Source organism: Coccidioides posadasii, chromosome 1, assembly GCF_018416015.2.
Source record: "Coccidioides posadasii str. Silveira chromosome 1, complete sequence".
NCBI lineage: Eukaryota > Fungi > Ascomycota > Eurotiomycetes > Onygenales > Onygenaceae > Coccidioides > Coccidioides posadasii.
Window position 1 is genome coordinate 6,313,319 of NC_089407.1, and position 20,394 is coordinate 6,333,712.

Consider the following 20,394-nt stretch of genomic DNA (forward strand, 5'->3'; position numbering starts at 1 on the left):
AAAATAATGACTGGCTTCCTGGCCCAGGCAGGAAGGTCTCGCAGCCTTGTATATTTAACAATGGCAATATTACGATTCCTGGCTAAAAGAGACGGAAAGCAGCAAAATGGATCGGATCAGCTAACTGCACGAGGGCCCACGGCGAATTCTCCGCAGGGATCTAGGGAAAAGAAAAAAAAATTGGAAAAGCAAATTAGAACCTTGTTGGAGAAAGGAACGGGTGTGAGAGCCTCGGGTAACCAGCCCAACACCTCTTAAATATTTAATGACCTTGAATGATATCCCGGCGATGATGCAACGACGCCAGGACGTTGCCCGCATTTATTGATTGATTGTTGGCCTGGCTGAAGCCAAAACTCCTAAGCGACGCAGCCGAAACAGGGCACCCAGCGCTTGAAATTCTCACGCCCAGCCCTCCCGAAAAGGCCGAATTCGGTTGGGAGGAACTGGAGAGCGTGCAAAGCTGATTTTCAGAGCCTGAGCGAGCCCCCCGCTAGCGGAATAAGGGTTGATGCTGTGGAGGTGACTCTTGGCAAGGAGGCCGGCGCTCATTAGCAAATAAATATTCCCGTAGATCGATCGGCGGTGGATTGTTGGATTAGTTAGCGTACTAACCGCAGAAGCCTGTGCCGTTTGGTGGAAGGGCCGTCGATCTAGATACAAGACAGAGTTCGCCTGCTAACTTCTCCGTAAGAAGCTAAATATAAGGAACGAACCTTTTCACTATGGGAAGAGTGTGAAACATCACCGGCACCATCGGCATCACCATGATATCCTCGTTCGTCGGTAGCGGGCTCTGGCGCACAACTCGTGCGTACCAGATCTACGGTGCAAACACAAACGTCGGCAAGACGGTCGTGTCGACAATTCTATGCAACGCGATCCCGTCCTACCAGCCGAAGGATAAGCTTTGGTTCCTGAAGCCAGTCTCAACAGGCGCGCTCGACGAAGCTGATGATAGGTGCGTTGCCTGATTGCCATTGTCGCACGGTTTGTACCGGTACTGACGCATGGGATAAAATATAGGCACATTAGTCGGTTTGCAAGAGGAATATCAACCAAATGCCTTTATCAATTTGATGAACCAGTGAGCCCCCACCTTGCCGCACAGTTGAAGTCGGTAAGTTGATCTCCAGGAGAGTCCCTTTGGGGTAAAGACATCCACTTAAATGGTTCACTACTCGGCAGTGCCCTCAAGACGGAGAAATTCTTGAAGCGATATCTAGGACCTTGAATAACTGGGCTCAACAAGGACCGGGCATTGCGCTTGTCGAGACCGCTGGCGGGGTCCTCTCCCCAGGTCCCAATGGCAGTTTGCAAGCGGATTTATATCGACCGCTGCGATTACCTGTGGTCTTGATTGGTGACTCTCGATTAGGCGGAGTGTCAGCATCTATTTCAGCTTACGAGTCGCTTTCAATTCGTGGGTACGATGTTGAAGGTGTCATCTTATTTGAGGACAAGTACTACCAAAATCATGGATATCTCCGGGATTTCTTTGGCAAAAAAGGTGTCAAGCTGTATACCCTGCCTCAGCCCCCTGAAAAGGAAATGGATGAAAGTGCGGGTGCCAAAAAGAAGGATGAGGAAGCAATGGCAACTTTCTACGAAAGGGCGGCCAAACATGACAGCATTGCTGAGCTTTTGGAGGAGCTCAAGGCTAAACACCAACAACGTGTCGAGCGCTTGGAGTCTATGTCCACAAAGGCTCATGACATGATATGGTATCCATTCACACAGCATCATGGAATGACGCCAAAGAATATTACGGTCATTGATTCAGCACACGATGATTGCTTCCAGACCTTGAAGCCTGAAGACCTCCCCACCAATGGCGCCATAAACGGTGCGTCAGAATTGCTGCAACCTACTTTCGATGGCTCAGCTTCTTGGTGGACGCAGGGGCTAGGCCATGGGAACCCCGATCTGGCCCTGACATCTGCTTATGCCGCTGGTCGTTATGGTCATGTCATGTTCGCAGGAAACATCCATGAACCGGCATTGGCATTGGCAGAATTACTCCTCAAAGAGGTACAGAATCCTCGGCTGAAAAAGGTATTCTACACGGACAATGGGAGCACAGGGATGGAGGTAGCTGTCAAGATGGCATTGCGCGCGGCTGCTAGTCGATATGGCTGGGACGCAAGTCGAGAGACCGTGAGAATCCTCGGCCTTAAGGGCAGTTATCACGGCGATACAATCGGCGTGATGGATTGTTCTGAACCGTCTACTTATAATAAACGAGTCGAGTGGTACAGAGGACGAGGTTATTGGTTCGATTTCCCCAAGGTACAATTGTCCAAGGGCGTATGGAGTGTTACTATTCCCGAAGAAATGAAAAAGGCCTTAGGGCCAGACGCCGACTTCTCTAGTCTGTCTGCGATTTTCAATCTTACTGCACGAAAGGACTCTGAGCTTGCCCAGCGGTATAAAGAGTATATCAAAACAACCCTCGAGAACCTGGTTGTAAAGGAAGGTGTGAAATTCGGCGCGTTGATAATTGAACCGATCATCCTCGGCGCTGGAGGAATGCTGTTCTCGTAAGTCCAACTGTATCCCCAGCGTTGATTGTGCATCGAACAATTCTTCCTAACCCAGCATTACAGTGATCCCCTTTTCCAACAATGCCTCGTCCAAGTAGTCCGAGAGAACCCCCAAATCTTCTCCCAATTCTCCCCAAGCCCGCCATCGTCCCCATCAACCAACTGGTCCGGTCTCCCTATCGTCTTCGACGAAGTCTTCACCGGCATCTACCGCCTCGGCCGGCGTACCTCCGCCTCTTTCCTCCAGATCGATCCAGACATTGTCGTCAACGCCAAACTCCTCACCGGCGGACTACTACCCCTCTGCACAACCATGGCCAGCAACGAAATTTTCCAAGCTTTCGACAGCCCGCACAAACATGACGCACTGCTCCATGGACACAGCTACACTGCTAATGCGCTTGGCTGCAGCGTTGCAGTCAGCTCAATGAGATCCATGATTGGCATGGAGGAAAGCGGCTATTGGCGGGCACACGTCCAGGATTGGAAGGGACAGGGTGTGCAGCAGGCAGCAGATGCGAAAGAATCTGCCGCTGCAGGTGACCACCCGACAGTGTGGAGTTGCTGGTCGCACGACATGGTGAGAGATTTATCGTTTGCAGAGGAGGTCGAGAGTATCTTTGCACTGGGGACCGTATTGAGCATTACTTTGAAGGACAGAGAGGGTGGTGGAGGTAAGATTGAGATCCCGCCTTTTATTTTAATTTTATTTCCCCTGGTAGTTTTTACTGATTCCAAATTTACAGGGTACACATCCACAGCAGCGAGCGGGTTGCAGAAGCAGTTGATGGCTGGACACAATGGATTTACTGTACACTCTCGAGTTTTGGGCAATGTACTATATCTCATGGCGAGTGTGACATCAAAGACGGAAACGCTGTCGCGGATTGAGAAGCTCCTTCGAAGGGCTCTGCTATGAGACAAAATTTGGTTGCTGTGGGTATTAAGCGATAGATGCCGTTACGAAAATACAACCTCGCTGACTGGAGCAGTAAAAAATCAATTTTATTTTAAATATTACCGTGTAGCCGTTTTAGTACATATCCCAATTGTCTTTTTTTCCTTTCTTTTCTTTTCCTTTTGTGTTTTTTTTTTAAGCGCTTCTATACATTCGCTTCTGCCTGAATCTGGCCTTGAACCTGTTTCTCTGGGGCCACAGGGGCGGATGACGTATGAGCCGTCATCTTTCCTTTATACTGTCCTCTTTCAAAAGGTGCCATGGGGTAATATCCCCACTTATCGAATATCTTCTTATCCTCATCCCACCCGGAGCAGTCGGTAGTTAACATCTTCTCTCCTGTGAAGATCGCATTCGCACCAGCCTGGAAGCAGGTGACCTGTTGCTCTTCGGTCATGGAGATACGGCCAGCGGCCAATCTGACAATGGACATGGGCAGAACGATACGAGCCGTAGCCACGGTTCGGAGAACCTTGTCAAAAGAGATCATTTTCCGCTCGCCCAGGGGGGTGCCCTTGATAGGTACGAGCGCGTTCACGGGGAAAGACTCTGGGTGAGATGGCAATGTGGCGACGGTGTGTATCAACCCGACGCGGTCGGAGTCCTGTTCACCTAAGCCCAGAATGCCACCCGAACAGACGTTGATACCGGCATCGCGGACATGCTCCAGGGTCTGCAGTCTCTCGTCATACGATCTCGTGGTGATGATGGATGGGTAGAATTCTCTCGACGTGTCAAGATTGTGATTGTAAGCGGTGAGGCCAGCGTCTTTAAGCTCCTTGGCCTGCTCGCCGTCAATCATTCCCAGAGTAACGCAAACTTCCATTCCCATAGCTCGCACTCCGGAAACCATCTCTTTGATGTTTCGTAGATTGGTTTTTCGGCCTCGCATGTCGCGCCAGGCGGCACCCATGCAGAATCGAGTGCTGCCATTCTCCTTGGCGACCCTGGCGGCCTCAAGCACGGAGTCTACGGAGCTTAGTTTTGTGGCTTTCAGCCCGGTCTTGTAGCGGGAAGATTGGGCGCAGTACGAGCAATCTTCGCTGCATCCACCGGTTTTTATGTTCATGAGAGTGCACATTTGAATGGCGGCGGGGTCATGGAAGCGACGGTGAACCGTAGCCTGTGTGGCGTAGTTGTATTAGCAATTGATTAATCAAAAAATGTCAAAGCACGGTTTCAGGCTGAGATAAATTAAGCTTAACCAACATACGGAAGCATATGTCAATTCAGTCAGAGGTGCATCGTAGATCTTCTGAATCTCTTCTCGGGTCCAGTTCATCCGAGGTGCTGTGGCTGAGACCGCCTCTTGGAGGGCACTGTTTGCCCCGGCGGATGACGACGAAGCGGAGGCCACAGGAGAAATAATGGTATTCTGAACAGTGCCATAGGACCTGCGGAACAGGGTCCTAGAGACGGTCGCTCGTGGTAGGGATAGTGCGGCCATTGTGACTTGATGGGTTTGTTGTGTCTGTGAGGGGACAAAACCAGTTGTTGAGGGCCAGCCTCGACAATAACTATTTGGACCGACTTCCCCTCAATTTGTGTGTGGTTCTGGCTCTTGGTCCTCGGAATGAAGGAACGAAGGGATGACTCTACGACAATTCCGGCGGATGGGCCCGAAGATCGCTCTTCACGCTCCGTGTTGCAGGGGGGAATATGGTGGGGTAAGTTGGGGCCAAGGGGAAGGTTTGCTCGCATTTTGCACACCGGCGTTGGGATGATCAGGTCGCTGCGCGTGGGCGGCGGGCCTGCGGTGGCCTTGCCCCTGGCCAGGAGGCGCAATGACCCCCAACAAAACTCTCCGGCGACGCCAATTGGGGGCCATGATATTTCGGCCTGTCCCCATTGGAAGTCAACCAATAAATGTGTGTGCGTTGGCTCCGGAGAAATGCAGCTTTTGAGCTCCACAGCTTGTTTTACTTCGCTGTCTATATGCTTTACATTGCTCCCTCTTTCCCGGTGGTATGTTGGCTGCCGTTATACTGCCCTATCCTCGGCGCCAGCGCACTGGGTTATCTCTGGGGCAGCGCTGGGGAAACTCGCTCGTGATCACCGCAGAAACTCAACCGAAAAAAACAAAAAAAAAAAAAAAAAAAAAAAAAAAAAAAAAACCAAAACAAAGACGAAAGCGGCTAGACTCGGCTCAGCTGAGTCATCCTAGTTGCTTATTCAGCAAAGCCAGGATGCGTCGCGCTAGGCCGTATCGGGGAGGAGTCTGACGTAATGAGAGCGTTTGCAGCGGAGCGAGACACGGAGACACGCGGACGCTGCTGGACGACATTCTCATCCACAGAAACGAACTGCTGATGTTGGGATGGGATGCCCACGACGCACAGCTTCTTTGGGTCATGGTGCAAGTCCTGATGAGATTGCGTTGCAAAGCCTTTTTCAATGCTAACTGCTCACTGTTAACTACTTAGTGAACCGCTGCTATCATGTATTGCCGTCTGACCACGGAACCCTACTCCGTGTAGATATCTATCCCTCTATTGACAAGACGCATCTATATGCAAGCATCATCCCACCCTCCACACCGCCATTTTAATGCAATTCCCCAACTCTTACTCCGGTTTCTAATTCTTCTGTTCCCTCCCTCTCAACTTCAAAAAGCCGGTTGATCCTCTTGTAGCGAACGCCCATCCGATCTGATTCGCAAGCTTGATGTCCACGCCCAGGTCTTCTGCAAATGCCCACACCACGGCCGGATTTTTCTGGAAAAGCCTGCCCACTAATACTGCATCTAGCCCTTCATTTTCCAACAGGTCATTTGCCTGTTTGCCGTTCGTGATGCTCCCCACAGTGCCCACGGCGATACGGTCTCCCACGGCTTTCTTCACAGCAATGGCGAACGGCGCCTGGAATCCCGGGCCGATCTTGATCTTCTGATCCGTATGGTTGCCGCCAGAGCTAATATCGAGGAAATCGACCCCTCCCTTTTCCGCCAGCACCTGCGCGAAACGTACCGTATCTTCCAATTTCCAGCTTGGTAAGTCTGGGCGGGATTCTTCGAGCCAATCTGTGGCAGATACCCGGAGGAACAGCGGCATATGTTCTGGCATGTTCTTGCGGGAAATATCAACGATCTCAAGGGTAAGTCGCATACGGTTTTCAAAGCTGCCACCGTATTCGTCGGTACGATTGTTCGAGACCGGCGAAAGGAAGGAGTAGAGGAGGTATCCGTGTGCATTGTGGATTTCGATATAGTCAACTCCAGCTTTTACTGCGCGTCTGACAGCAGCTCCCCAAGCCTCTTTGAACTCTTCAATGTCGGCCTTGGTCATGGCCTTTGGTTGACCCATTCGTCTGGAGTACGGGATGTCACTGGGACCTTTTATATTATCCGGCCAACCGCCTACTGCCTCCACAGCAATATCACCAGTTGCAAGGAACGGGGCCAAGGTGCTCGCTTTCCGACCTGCATGTGCAAGCTGAACTCCTACGGTCTGGTTCTGACTGTGTACAAACTCGACTAGGCGTCGCAAGGGCTCGATCTGGGAATCCTTCCATAGTCCTGAGTCCTCTGGGGAAATACGGCCTTCGGGGAGAACGGAAGTGGCTTCAAGGAGCATAAATCCCGGTCCACGAAGCGCGATACCGCCAATGTGGGCCATGTGCCAGTCTGTTAGGTGTCCGTCATCTGCAGAATATTGGCATAGAGGAGACAACTTTGAAGAGAATGTATCAGCAAATGGATGTCCATCAGTTCTGTTTTGTTGGCAATGGACAACATACCCCGATGCGATTTTGAAGTGTAACCCCCCGCAATTTCAGCGGTTGGAACAATTTGGGCGGTCTTGTCCCATCTGACTGCGGATCTGCCGCAGTACCAGCCTTAGGATTCTGATAAGAAGCAAAATAGCTTATTCCAGGGGCAGGCTCATTCCGAACGCCCTCCAAACTCTTCTCCAAAGGCATCTTGAGTGGAAACGTTGGAGGAGCTTTCGTCGCAAAACTACGTCCAGACTAAGGAATTATCTGCCCAAACAAGCGCTGGGAGAGCTTCTGAGCGAAAAGTAATAGACTACCAATCAAGACAGATATGGAAAATGAATGTTTTTATATTCAAAGTTATCGAGGATTTAAAAGAAAAAAAAAAAAAATTGACTTGAGTTCACACGGCGATTGCTCTGGGAAAGAAATCGTCAGCATCGAACTTGATCGAAGGATTGATTGCTAAGAAAGTCGCCATTTTCTCGGCAATTCCCTCATCGGCCCGAGCCCTTTTGCCTGCAGGCGTTATTGGACAATGGATACAAAGTTAACCCGGATGCTAATAAACCCAAACGCTGACGAAATCTTAATAATCCACCTTGTCTGCTAGTTACAAGATTTTTAACGGCGTCAATTCCCCCATTTAACGGACTTGATTGAGCAGGGCAATGAAATCGAGGCCGAAGCTTGGTTGACCGTGTTATCAAGCGTTCTGTAAGGAGACCCGCTTGTCCGTTTTGATGGGTTGAATGTCGGTACGGCACACAGCCCTATGGCTCAGGGCTGTTTTCAAGATTTGTCACTGGCGTAAAGACCGTACAGCGAGCGCTGATGGCTCATTGATGTTTTCAAGCCCTCTTAAAGTGACTTTAAGGCTGGAGGGTAAGACGCGATATATTGGGGTAGTGGTCATAGATTTAGGAGGCATTAAGGGAGGCGGGGTGTCGCCGACGGATTTTTAAAGGCGTGCTTCAACCTGGCTCGACCTTTGCCGTCGTCCGGCCCCCTGGCTGTCCACCATCTCTAAGGACATTTATGGGGGTTATTATATCCCTGGTAGTATGGATTGTAGGGTGTTGATAATTGTATGGACTTATAATGTTAAAATGAATCGATGATAGAGGATCTAATCTGGCATATTGAGGTCGAAGCCGAAGGTGGATTATTCAAGCGACAAATTGGACTTGTAGATGTTAATTCGCAACCCACGGTTTTCCACAAGCAGCTGTGGATTGAAGAAATGGTAAATTTTGAAGGAATAAGGCGTATCGAGTAGCCGTGATATGTCGGCCGTATTATGGCCGCTATGAGGAGCGATATGGTATTGAACTAACCCACTGAGCCAAAAAGGATCAATCCTTAGAGGCTAGAGGCGCTCTAAGTCTAATAAGTATATGGTAGATTTTGATAGAGGCTGGTATTGATTAAACAAAAAGAAAGCCTGATAGAACATAGAAGGAGCATCAACCATGCTGTGTATGCTGATACTGCTGTTGGAGAAAAAGAAAATCCAGGAGGATGGAGGGGCAGGTGGGCCCTATATATACCTGTGGGATCCTAAGATTAGGTGAGCGAGCTAAGACGAAAAGTGAATTGGGAAGCTGGTTAGTTAATAATAATTGCGACGAAAGCCAGTGATGTGACGAAAGTGAAAAGAGAGAGTGAAGCTTCAAAGAAACAAAGGGCCAGTCAATAGAGATGGGGCACTGATAGTGAATGCAGTGAAGCAAAAGTAAGAGTGAAAGTGAAGTAAATATCTGCTGACACGGCTCATACAATAACTTTTGGTGAATGATACGACGAAAACCAGTGATGCGACGAAAACAACTGTCACTGATTTAGCACTGCTGGTGAATGCCAGGGACCTGAGTAAAAAGTCCTTGAATACAAAGTTGTGAAGAGTCCCTGGTGTGCATAACTGTAGCCAGGTGAATGTTACGACGAAAAGTGATTTCTTTTTTGTAGGGCCCAGACCCTTCACTTTCAATGATATGCTCTGCTCCAGTCCAGGCCCAGTGATATCAGCCAGTTAATGAGTAGTTAACTAACCTTTGTCTGTAACTGAGCATGGTGGGATGTTCCAGTGAAGTTGCCGACAGCCGGGCACCCACGGATGTCTGCGGGCTTATTCCGTCGAGAGCGCGAACGTCCCTCCCCGCACACCAGGTTGGGCTCCACCGCCGAGGACGAGGACGGCAGACGGGCGCGCTGCTTGCACTTCTTCAGATGAACATCGTTCCGGTATCCCAGCCCGCCACTAACTGGTTAATTAACTGACTGGCTCATTCGAGAGTCTGTTGACGCGCCATCACCACCTCCTCGACCCGTCTGCATCGAGAGCCCCAACTCCCACCCTACACAGCCGAACCAACCATTCTAGCCAACATGACGACTCCCAACTTCGAACTCTACGGCTACTTCCGCTCCTCCTGCTCCGGCCGCCTGCGCATCGCCTTCCACCTCAAATCCATCCCCTACACTCGCCACCCCGTCAACCTCCTCAAGGGCGAACAGCACTCCGACACCTACAAGTCCCTCAATCCAACCAACACCGTGCCCCTCCTCGTCGTCTCCAACATCAACAACACCGTCTCCCCATCCTCCGCCTCCTTCTCCATCGGCCAATCCCTCGCCGCACTCGAATACCTCGAAGAAGCCCTCCCCACCAACGCGCGCCCGCTCCTCCCGTCCCTCTCCGACCCCGTTGCCCGCGCCCACGTCCGCACCATCTGCAACATCATCGCCTGCGACGTCCAGCCCGTCACAAACCTCAAGATCCAGAAGAAAGTCAAGGCCTTGGACGGCGACCCGACTGTGTGGTCGCGCGATCTCGCCACGCAGGGGTTCGGTGCGGTGGAGAAGTTGCTCGAGCTCAGTGCGGGGCGGTTCTGCGTCGGTGACGAGATCACCTTGGCCGATGTGTGTCTAGTTCCCGCCGTGTGGGCGGCGGAGCGAGTGGGGATGGACCTGGCCCAGTTTCCTATCACCAAGAGGGTGTTTGAAGAGATGTTGAAGGAGGAAGCCGTGCAGAAGGCACATTGGCAGAAGCAGGAGGATACCCCAGAGGATTTGAGGGCTTAAATGGGCCATCTCCTGCGTTTCTTTATTTTCTTTTACTTCCTTTATGATGACGGGGAAATTTAAAAGGACCCCCTCGCTCCAATTGGAATCGATGATGGATGAGTGGATTTTCTCATGTTCTATATAACGATATTTGCGCGATAAACACGAGATCTTTTGAATCAATACGTAACGTTCCATCTTTAACCCTTTTCCCAGGATATATCATAGCATTCTACACATATCGCCGAAAAAAAAAAAAAAAAAAAAAAAAAGAAAATTTACAGGAAAGTAACCCATCATGAAATCCCATTAGTTAATTGGATGAGCAGGTTCAATGACTGAGAAGCAGTCACCGAATCCGACGTAACCTCCCTCCTGGCCAGCGAATCCTCTCAGAGTGACCTCATCGCCATCCTCCAAGAACTTTCTCTCCGTTCCGTCTGCCAACTTGATGGCAACTTTTCCACCGTTGGTGTTCTCCAACAAGCTGCCGTACATGCCAGGTTCCTTTCCGGAGATGGTACCGCTACCGAGCAAGTCGCCAGTGTTCATGTTGCATCCGGTGACGGAGTGGTGAGCCAACATCTGCGAAAAGGAGTAGAGTAAGTTCTTTGCGTTGGTCTTGGCAACGACGGTTGGCTGGCCGCCCTTGTTCTTCAGCTCGAATTCCAGATCGATGTCGTACGCGGTGTCCGCTCTCTTTTCACGGAGATACGGGAGGAGAGAATCACGATTTCCTGGCTCAAGGCCCTGGGTGCGGAAAGGCTCAAGGGCATCCATGAGGACGATCCAAGGTGTGATTGTGGTTGCGAAGTTCTTAGCGTTGAACGGACCCAATGGGATGTACTCCCAGGCCTGGATGTCGCGGGCAGACCAGTCGTTCATCAAGACGACACCGAACAGGTGGTCCTCGGCCTCAGAGATGGGGATCGGGTCGCCCATCTTGTTGGGAGTGGCCACAAAGGCGGCCAGTTCGAGTTCGATGTCCAATCGCTTGCAGGGAGAGAAAACGGGCACCTTGGGATCCGCCGTAGGGTTGGCCAGGATCTGACCGTTGGGTCGGCGGACGGAAGTGCCCGAGACGACCACTGACGAGGCGCGGCCGTGATAACCAACGGGGAGATGCTTGTAGTTTGGCTGCAAGGCATTATCGGGGCCCCGGAAGAGCACACCGACGTTGTAGGCGTGGTTGAGACCAGCATAGAAATCGGTGTAGTCACCGATCCTCATGGGAAGATGGTTGGTGGCATCCTTCCGAGGAACAAGGGCAGTTTTCTTGAGATCTTCATTGTTCTTGAGGATCTCGGGGTGGGAGGTGTTATCCCGGAAGATCTCCTGTAAGTACTCTCTAACCTGGCGGTGTACAGGTCTGCCCAGAGCGGCAAAGTCGTTTAGCACTGGCTGGGCAAAGACATCAATGTGTGACTGCAAAGCGGGCAGCTTGGAGAAACCGCCAGCGGAGGCAAAAGTGAATAGGTCCAGGGCATAGTCGCCAATGGCAATGGCGGGGCGTGGTGTCGCTGAGACAGCGGTGGAAATGATGCCGAACGGGATGTTTGCGAGAGAGAAAGGGGAGGCCTTGGGGATGTCCAGCCAGGATTGGGATGCCATGTTGACGGTCGACGAAGATGAGAAGTGCCGGATGGTGGTTGTGACGGCGCAGGACAGATAGGAGGTGATGGAGGCAGAAGACCTGCAGACGAGATGGATGCAATATAGCGACCTCGCGGCGTGGAAGAGCATGAAACGAAGCAAAAAATAGTCAACAAAAAGAAAAAAAAAAAAGGAACAGGAGACGCCGCATCAACAGACATGGCGGGCTGTTTTTGGTTCAAACCCCTCAATTCTCAAACTCTGATTCCACCCCGCAACTCGGCCAATGGCACGCCGTTCCGCACCTCCGCTTATGTAAGACAAACGGTTCCCAGCCAATCAGCCTTGTCCAAGCGCGGGGAAGGCGCGGAATACGCCCGCACGGCTAGCTCCGGGATTATGTCATAATTGCGGGGAGTTTCCATGGCACTAACCATATCGGGATTAGTGTGACTGCCCCTCCATCCAAGTCCGGCGAGTTTCGATCCGGAAAGCGCGGGATTCGTCGCGATCGAGCAGAAGGCGCGGCGCATTGGCAGCGAACCTTCCCGCGACGACGAAAAGGAAAGAACTGACCCGATTGCTTGCTGGGCGTTCGGCAGCCGCAACCGCCTGTATCTGTACTCCGTATGGATGTTGCTGTACGGAGTAATTAGTTAGCTAGCGGCACAAGTATTAATAAGATGCATTGACCTTCCCCCGGCCCCCCAAAACGCGGGAACTTCAACCTTCGTCCCAATCTCGCTTCTGCCCTTGGTTCTCTTACCTACTCTCCCTGAGCAGCCGAGAGTCAAATCTGTAGCACCTCTTAACTCAAACACGTTTCACAATTGAGATCACTGAAACCCTGACGTGGACCTGTGATGATGCCAGTCACCAACTTTTCCACCCCAGAGAAATACACCTATCAGAACGGTTTCGCCTCCTACCACGAGTAAGTTAAGGAACGCCACACTGGATCTGGCCTGGTTAACATGTAAGACAGGACTGAGGCCATCAAGGGTGCTCTTCCCGTTGGCCAGAACTCTCCCCAGAAGCCGCCATTTGGCCTGTACGCGGAGAAGCTCTCCGGCACCGCTTTCACGGCCCCAAGACATGAGAACCAGCAGACCTGGCTCTATCGAATCCTTCCCTCTGCCGCTCATGAACCGTTCGAGGACGTAGACCCTTCCACATACCACACTTCGCTCACAAACGATGCCTCGTCGCTCCGTCAGATTCCCAACCAGCTTCGCTGGAACCCGTTCGACCTCGATGAGAATGTCGACTGGGTGCGGGGCCTGCACCTGGTAGCCGGTGCTGGTGATCCGGCCATGAAGACCGGGTTGGGTATCCTCCTTTTCGCCGCCGGCAAGGATATGGGTAAAGAGGCCTTCTACTCGGCCGATGGCGACTTTTTGATCGTTGCTCAGCACGGTGTTTTGGATATCCAGACCGAATTGGGGCGGATCCTCGTGCGACCAAATGAAATCTGCGTTATCCCTCGTGGTATCAGGTATGTTCAAGTTGCATGCCCACGTTGGTGCGACTGTAGTTAACAGAAGCCTTCAGATACCGTGTCACCCTTCCAGAAGGCCCCGTCCGTGGCTACATCTGCGAACTCTACCAGGGCCACTACCAACTACCCGAACTTGGCCCTATTGGCTCCAACTGCCTTGCGAATGCGCGTGACTTCCAGGCCCCCACCGCCTACTTCGACGACGAAGGCGAGGAGCCCACTGAATGGAAGCTAATCAGCAAGTTCAACAACAACCTCTTCTCCGCCAAACAGGACCACACTCCATTCGACGTTGTCGCATGGCATGGCAACTACTACCCATACAAATACGACCTCGGACGCTTCAACACCATTGGCTCCATCTCCTTCGACCACCCAGATCCCTCCATCTTCACCGTCCTAACCGGGCCTTCAGACCATGCTGGCACCGCCATTGCCGACTTTGTCATTTTCCCTCCCCGCTGGCTTGTTGCTGAGGATACTTTCCGCCCCCCGTGGTATCACCGCAATACCATGTCGGAGTTCATGGGCTTGATTTGCGGAGACTACGATGCCAAGGTTGGTGGTGGCTTCAGACCTGCTGGTGCCAGCTTGCACAATGTCATGAGCGCCCATGGTCCGGATGCCACGGCACACGAGGGTGCCAGCAACATGGAGCTGGTGCCGAAGAAGGTTGGTGATGGTAGCATGGCATTCATGTTTGAAAGGTTAGTCAATGAATCCACATCGATACAAGAAGTTCAAAATGATGTAGACTGACGCTTGAAAATATAGTTGCCTCATGGTTGGCGTCTCTGAGTGGGGCCTCAAGACCTGCCAGAAGGTCCAAGAGGACTATAACGATGAGAGCTGGACTCCACTGAAGAGAAATTTCAAGAACCCAGAGAAGAAATAAAATGTCACATACTACCCTGTACCACTTTGCCCTAACGTTCACTATCCCCTTTTCCGCAACCGGGAGGCCAGATTGAGCCATGAAAATCAGTCCAGGCTCTGGTTGCCAGAATATGTAACCTATTAACCTTTGATATCATGATATAATTTTTCGAGACTTCTCAGTCTGCCTTGAACCTCATTTTCGTATACTAATGCTTCAAGTCATCCAATAAACGAGCCAATAAAGATACCTCAAATGTTTCAAGATGCCGGCTTCAGTAAAGCCTTTTCTTTTTTTTTTTTTTTTTTTTTTTTTTTTTTTTTTTGGGCGACTCCTGATTCCCCCGTCGGAGACTAATGTACATGCCTGTAGCTGGTCTAGAAGTAATTGTTCTCAGCTCATGCTATAACCACTATCCTAACCATGAGCCCTATGGATACGACAAAGCCATTTTAAGGTAGGTTTCATGATTCCACATATATATATATATATATATACTTTTGGCGCGAGTAAGAATTATTTTGCGCCACAAAAGCCCTTTCTGTCATGTGAAGACACAGGATGTAATCCATGAGTTTGACCACCCTGAACAGAGTATGGTTGGCGTCTAGGTATGTATATATTCATAGTATCAATCATTATATAGAAACAAAATACTCAGTACAAAATATGAAATAGCCGCTATGTAACAAAAATAAAGGAAGAACCCTCTAGGGGTATGACATATATCAAATAAAGAGGCCAGGAAATACACCATACAATGAAATAATAATAAAAAAAAGGGGTAAAGATAAAGGAAAAGAAACAAAGAGAGAGATAGAGAAGCAATAAAGCTACTTTGACTCCGCCCACTGCTTGATCTCGGCTTTCATCGCGTCCTTGACGATGGCGCCGCACATCTTCGCGTATGGATTCGTGTGCACTGCCATCTGCTTCGCGACCGGGTTGCCGTATCTCCCGCCAGCCTGGAAGTCATAGCTTGCCATCTCTTCTAGCCGGTCGCTGTTTGCATCGTGTAGCGTCGTGGGGAGGAGGCTGTTGCGGGCTTCTGGCTCGGTGCGCGCGGCTTTGTAGAGGATGTAGGCGCGGTGGGTGTGTGCGTTTGCGAGGATGCGTGATTGGAGCGGGGAGACGGGCGATATCGGGGTGCTTGGGGTTAAGAGGGTGATGGCTTCGGCGAGGTCGGAGAACACATGTGCGGCCGGCGTGGGTGTGGATGAAGATGAAGAGGAGGAGGTGGCGGAGGAGGCTTCTGTGGCTTCCGCGTCGATGAGCAGACGGTACGCTTGTGCACGATTCACGTAGGCAGAGGCGTATTTGGGATAGTCCTTGATTATGTCTGAGAGTTCGGAGATGGCGGTCTTGATGGCTTTGACGGAGGGAGAGGCATCCGAGGTCTGCAGCCGACGGATCGCTTGGACTTCGCGCTCTTGGAGGGCAGGAAGGTCAGCTGTAGGGATGTGTGGGAGCGCAGGGAGCGAAGCGTCGGTCTGAGCCGCTGAAGATGCCGGGGACGGCGATGACTCCGCGTCAAAGAGGGCCTGGAGGACTTTGGAGTCGTTTGACGAGAGGTTCGGCTTCGCAGCCCCGATTGCGAACGGTGATGGCGCCATGATTGATTGATTGATTGACTGACTGACTGACTGATTGATGGGTTTGAAGCTGGCGAGCGGTTGGTCGGCTAAAGATTGAATGCGATGTCGAGTGTTGTTCACGATAAGCAGTCCGGGGGTACTATTATTTTCAGTCAGATCCAGAACCCACCCCAGCGGGTAAAACTCCGTCCGACGGTAAGGGCACCAAAAAAAAAAAAAAATGTCCCGACAAAGCCCCCCTTTGTCCGGCGTACCTTTTTTTCCTGATAGCCACTGCTACCCAGGGGCGGTGCTTGTCTTTCGTCGTCCGTCGGCCGGCAGCTAAGAATAGCCGGTGACGTAATGGAGTGCAGGGGAATAGACGCTTATACCCGCGCCGGCAAGATCCCTGATTGGCCAAGTCCTCGAATAGCCGGAGTTACCCGACACCGCCGGCGCTATCCAAGCCGGTCTCGAGACGAAAAAGTAAACATGAACGGAGCGTCAGGAAGAACCAGGCAGTTCGCAGTTTTGGGTGCTGGCTCTTCGTTCTGTGGGTGACACTAAATGGGGCTGCGGACCAACCTGCTGACCCTGGGGAGATATTTTAATTGTCACAGGCTTCTCCCTCCTTTCGCATCTCATTTTCTCGACGAAGCATCAGTACGACCACAGAGCTGCTGCTACTTCATCCCCAAGCACCACGGAGAGCAAGCAGAGACCTCCCCATAAGAGACCAGAGAATCAGACCCCACCCCCAAAAAAAATGGCACCAGCCGCTGACTCCCCGACGCTTCAACCCGCCCAGCCCTCTGATCTCAATCAGTATAGAGGATACGACCACGTCCACTGGTATGTCGGAAACGCTAAGCAGGCCGCTACCTACTATGTCACTCGCATGGGTTTCGAGAGAGTAGCCTATCGCGGATTGGAGACTGGCTCCAAAGCGGTGGCCTCGCATGTTGTGCGAAACGGAAACATCACCTTCATCTTGACTTCGCCCCTTCGATCCGTTGAGCAGGCTTCTCGTTTCCCCGAGGACGAGGCTCTCCTGAAGGAGATCCACGCCCATCTCGAGAGACACGGCGATGGTGTCAAGGACGTCGCCTTCGAGGTCGACTGCGTAGAGTCTGTCTTCTCGGCTGCCGTTAGGAACGGTGCTGAGGTTGTTTCCGATGTCAGAACGGTTGAAGATGAGGATGGCCAGATCAAGATGGCGACCATCCGAACTTATGGCGAGACCACTCACACCCTCATCGAAAGATCCGGCTACAGGGGCGGATTCATGCCGGGATACCGGATGGAGAGCAATGCCGACGCCACTTCCAAGTTCCTTCCAAAGGTTGTGCTTGAGAGAATAGACCACTGCGTTGGAAACCAGGACTGGGACGAGATGGAGCGAGTCTGCGACTAGTAAGCCAGTCCCTCTGGACCTGGTTCGAGCCCATGCCTAACACTTCTGTAGCTACGAGAAGATCCTCGGATTCCACCGTTTCTGGTCCGTTGATGACAAGGACATCTGCACGTAAGTAGACTGATCCGTCCCTTCTTGCGGTGAATTAACCCAGAGCTGACACCGAAAATAGTGAATTCTCTGCACTGAAGAGTATCGTCATGGCATCTCCAAATGATATCGTCAAGATGCCCATCAACGAGCCCGCCAAGGGAAAGAAACAATCCCAGATTGAAGAATATGTTGACTTCTACAATGGTGCTGGCGTTCAGCACATTGCTCTCCGAACCAACAACATCATCGATGCCATCACCAACCTCAAGGCGCGCGGCACCGAATTCATCAAGGTTCCAGAGACCTACTATGAAGACATGAAGATTCGCCTCAAGAGACAAGGCCTGGTCCTCGATGAGGACTTTGAGACCCTGAAGAGCCTGGACATCCTTATCGACTTTGACGAGAATGGGTATCTCCTGCAGCTTTTCACCAAGGTACGGAGATCTAAATTTACCCTAAAGGGGCAATTCCACATATTTCACTTCCAAACTACCTACTGACTCTGCATATAGCATCTCATGGATCGCCCAACCGTTTTCATTGAAATCATCCAACGCAACAACTTTTCCGGTTTCGGTGCGGGCAACTTCAGGGCCCTCTTCGAGGCTATTGAGCGTGAGCAGGCTCTCCGTGGCACCCTTATCTAGATCTGCAAAAGCATTATCTTGTTTCAGTAACGATGTCATGTATCTTCCTTACAGTATATTATAGCGTGTTATTTTGTATTTATTATATTCGGGATACCAATGGATAGTATTCTCTTTGAGATTGGCTGCTCTCGTGGTCGCGCGATGATCGGAAGTCCGAATCAAAATTCATCCTTGTACTCCATCGGATCGGCATGTTTCGAAGAAAAGCATGCGTACTCCGTAAGGTTGCGTCCACCTCGGCTAGAACCCTATAGCACTCCGTAAGCCCTGCTCACATGGACGACTTTGCCGGCAACGAGAGCGTAAACTGCTTTGAGTTTAGCTGTCCTTGGCATGTTTGGTTTGATGCCAAAAGGCTTGGCGCCTCCGCCACACATCCAGCCTCAAACTTGGCTTGTCCAGAGGCGTTGAAGCTATTAGTAAACACCAGTCGGAGTAAAGTACCACCGCTCCGCTCAACTCTGCGAGAATTGGTCCGTGCGCAAAACCCGAACAAACTTCAAGCTCAAGAAAAGAGCGCGAGAGAGGACGAGCAAAAGAAAGTCAAGCAGTTTGCCCAGGGAGAGCCCGAGGCGTCACAATGGCCTTTCTCGCTTCCAATATGCCTATGTTTAGGCAGAGTTGGAGGTTCCCCCGCGAGTTCTTCACCTGTCAACAATGCCTGCAGAAACGGTCAGCTCTGCCCCGAGTTCCCCGACAATGGATCGGAACTGCTCCCCTACGGAAATCTTTTAAGCTGAATTCCATTCTCTCTCAAACTGGACGATTGCGGAATCCGAATTCTATGATAAGGTCGATATCTCAGACCGCGACCATTTCAGCAGCCGAGGTGGGTGCAGCGACCAAGTCCCGTTTTCCAAATGTTAGCTCGAAGATTGTTGCGTATTGGTTGCTTGGAAGCGCGGCCAGTGTCTTTGGTATTGTCGTTTTTGGTGGTTTAACTCGATTGACAGAGTCTGGGTATGCTTTGTTTCTCTGTCGGCCAAGCCCCTTCATGAGTCAGGTCGCTAACGGTATCGTAGGCTGAGTATAACCGAGTGGAGGCCGGTAACTGGCTCCTTGCCCCCAATGAACGCGGAAGACTGGGAATCCGAGTTTGCGAAATACCGAGCGTCTCCCGAATACCAAGTCCTAAACCCCAACATGACACTTGCCGAATTCAAAAACATATATTACATGGAGTGGATTCACCGAATATGGGGCCGCGTCGTCGGCCTGTCCTTCGTTGTACCAGCTATCTATTTTACCGCAACGAGGAAAGTGTCTAAACCGATGGCTCTCAGATTGGCGGGAATTGCGGGCTTGATTGGTTTCCAGGGTTTTATCGGATGGTGGATGGTCAAATCCGGCTTGAAAGATGACCTATTCGCTCCCGGGAGCCATCCGCGTGTGAGCCAGTACAGATTGACTGCCCATTTGGGCGCAGCATTCGTATGCTATGTCGCAATGCTCTGGAATGGATTGGCAATTCTACGACAGAATCGCCTCTTAGCTGATCCGGAGAAGGGCAAGAAAATCCTCGAAACGTTGCGGGATCCGAAATTAAATGTCTTCCGACGGTCTGTTGCTGGTTTAGCTCTTCTTGTCTTCGTCACCGCTATGTCTGGAGGTCTGGTTGCTGGGTTGGATGCAGGCCTTATTTACAACGAATTCCCTACCATGGGTACCGGCCTTGCTCCGCCCAAATCAGAACTCTTCGACCCACACTACTCCAGGAAGGAAGATAGATCCGATCTCTGGTGGAGGAATATGCTCGAGAACCCTTCGCTGGTTCAATTGGATCACCGTATCCTCGCCATGACGACGTTCTCCTCCGTTATGGGCCTATGGGCATACTCGAAGTTCTCTCCAACGATGAAGCGATTGCTTCCTCACGCTGCTCGAAAAGGCGTTCATGGCGTTGTAGCATTCGCCATGGTGCAAGTCGGCCTTGGAATTAGCACCCTCCTCTATCTTGTTCCCATGCATCTTGCTTCAGCACATCAAGCGGGAAGTTTGTTCCTCTTAACATGGGTTCTCGTTCTCGGTAATAGGATCTGGCATCCTTCGCGGACAGCTCGTCTACTTCAAATGGCCACTAAAGGTCAGGGAGTTAGTATGTCCCGCGCTGCCTCTCCTCTCACCAAGAAACTCTAAAAGGGGTTGTTTCACTCCAGCCTGTGTGTCTCCCTCTCCAACTTAGGCTCTCCGATCTTTCAATCAGAGCAGCGGGTTTACGTTTTATGATCTCTCTCCACTTCATCTATGTTTTACTATATCCACTTTTTCCATTCACGTCATCCTGTGAGGGTACGAAGAGGTAGCCCATCGCCAAATTTTAATGGATTGTACTGTATATACATACCTAGGTAATAGACATCCACTCATAAGAGGAATACTTTTGATAACTGGATATAAAACTCCAAATAAAGGCT

General features: G+C 51.1%; 9 protein-coding genes across 9 annotated transcripts; 5 read left to right on the plus strand and 4 right to left on the minus strand.

Annotated features, from left to right (window-relative positions):
- Positions 1–767: 767 nt before the first annotated feature.
- D8B26_001861 (uncharacterized protein) lies at positions 768–3,537 on the plus strand (the record flags this gene model as incomplete). The annotated part of the gene is made up of 5 exons (XM_003065823.2): positions 768–961; positions 1,027–1,120; positions 1,189–2,540; positions 2,607–3,217; positions 3,290–3,537. 5 exons carry the CDS (start codon positions 768–770, stop codon positions 3,460–3,462), a joined length of 2,424 nt encoding a protein of 807 aa, XP_003065869.2. The 3' UTR covers positions 3,463–3,537.
- Positions 3,538–3,638: 101 nt separating this feature from the next.
- BIO2 (biotin synthase) lies at positions 3,639–5,136 on the minus strand. Its single transcript, XM_003065824.2, has 2 exons — positions 4,715–5,136; positions 3,639–4,624 (listed from the first exon to the last, which is right to left on the minus strand). The coding sequence occupies exons 1-2, from the start codon at positions 4,946–4,948 to the stop codon at positions 3,647–3,649; spliced, it is 1,212 nt and encodes a 403-aa protein (XP_003065870.1). The 5' UTR covers positions 4,949–5,136; the 3' UTR covers positions 3,639–3,646.
- Positions 5,137–6,077: 941 nt separating this feature from the next.
- Positions 6,078–7,115, minus strand: D8B26_001863 (uncharacterized protein; the record flags this gene model as incomplete). Its single annotated transcript, XM_003065825.2, has 1 exon — positions 6,078–7,115. The coding sequence occupies one exon, from the start codon at positions 7,113–7,115 to the stop codon at positions 6,078–6,080; it is 1,038 nt and encodes a 345-aa protein (XP_003065871.2).
- A 2,485-nt stretch (positions 7,116–9,600) lies between these two features.
- Positions 9,601–10,296, plus strand: D8B26_001864 (uncharacterized protein; the record flags this gene model as incomplete). Its single annotated transcript, XM_003065826.2, has 1 exon — positions 9,601–10,296. The coding sequence occupies one exon, from the start codon at positions 9,601–9,603 to the stop codon at positions 10,294–10,296; it is 696 nt and encodes a 231-aa protein (XP_003065872.2).
- Positions 10,297–10,587: 291 nt separating this feature from the next.
- Positions 10,588–11,889, minus strand: D8B26_001865 (uncharacterized protein; the record flags this gene model as incomplete). The annotated part of the gene is made up of 1 exon (XM_003065827.2): positions 10,588–11,889. One exon carries the CDS (start codon positions 11,887–11,889, stop codon positions 10,588–10,590), a length of 1,302 nt encoding a protein of 433 aa, XP_003065873.1.
- An 848-nt stretch (positions 11,890–12,737) lies between these two features.
- Positions 12,738–14,386, plus strand: D8B26_001866 (uncharacterized protein; the record flags this gene model as incomplete). Its single annotated transcript, XM_003065828.2, has 4 exons — positions 12,738–12,805; positions 12,857–13,366; positions 13,423–14,076; positions 14,144–14,386. The coding sequence occupies 4 exons, from the start codon at positions 12,738–12,740 to the stop codon at positions 14,262–14,264; spliced, it is 1,353 nt and encodes a 450-aa protein (XP_003065874.1). The 3' UTR covers positions 14,265–14,386.
- A 693-nt stretch (positions 14,387–15,079) lies between these two features.
- On the minus strand, positions 15,080–15,859 carry D8B26_001867 (uncharacterized protein; the record flags this gene model as incomplete). The annotated part of the gene is made up of 1 exon (XM_003065829.2): positions 15,080–15,859. One exon carries the CDS (start codon positions 15,857–15,859, stop codon positions 15,080–15,082), a length of 780 nt encoding a protein of 259 aa, XP_003065875.1.
- A 485-nt stretch (positions 15,860–16,344) lies between these two features.
- Positions 16,345–17,977, plus strand: D8B26_001868 (uncharacterized protein; the record flags this gene model as incomplete). The annotated part of the gene is made up of 4 exons (XM_003065830.2): positions 16,345–17,233; positions 17,286–17,345; positions 17,407–17,764; positions 17,843–17,977. Exons 1-4 carry the CDS (start codon positions 16,587–16,589, stop codon positions 17,975–17,977), a joined length of 1,200 nt encoding a protein of 399 aa, XP_003065876.1. The 5' UTR covers positions 16,345–16,586.
- Positions 17,978–18,486: 509 nt separating this feature from the next.
- Positions 18,487–20,343, plus strand: COX15 (Cytochrome c oxidase assembly protein cox15). Its single transcript, XM_003065831.2, has 2 exons — positions 18,487–18,940; positions 19,003–20,343. The coding sequence occupies exons 1-2, from the start codon at positions 18,561–18,563 to the stop codon at positions 20,114–20,116; spliced, it is 1,494 nt and encodes a 497-aa protein (XP_003065877.2). The 5' UTR covers positions 18,487–18,560; the 3' UTR covers positions 20,117–20,343.
- Positions 20,344–20,394: the final 51 nt, after the last annotated feature.

What these genes read in the sequence shown, in the direction of transcription:
- COX15 (XM_003065831.2), top strand. Translation starts at nt 18,561, where the DNA reads ATGGCCTTTCTCGCTTCCAATATGCCTATGTTTAGGCAGAGTTGGAGG. An exon ending in ACTCGATTGACAGAGTCTGG is followed by an intron (nt 18,941 to 19,002) that starts GTATGCTTTGTT and finishes ACGGTATCGTAG; the next exon opens with GCTGAGTATAACCGAGTGGA.
- BIO2 (XM_003065824.2), bottom strand. Translation starts at nt 4,948, where the DNA reads ATGGCCGCACTATCCCTACCACGAGCGACCGTCTCTAGGACCCTGTTC. An exon ending in CTGAATTGACATATGCTTCC is followed by an intron (nt 4,625 to 4,714) that starts GTATGTTGGTTA and finishes TACGCCACACAG; the next exon opens with GCTACGGTTCACCGTCGCTT.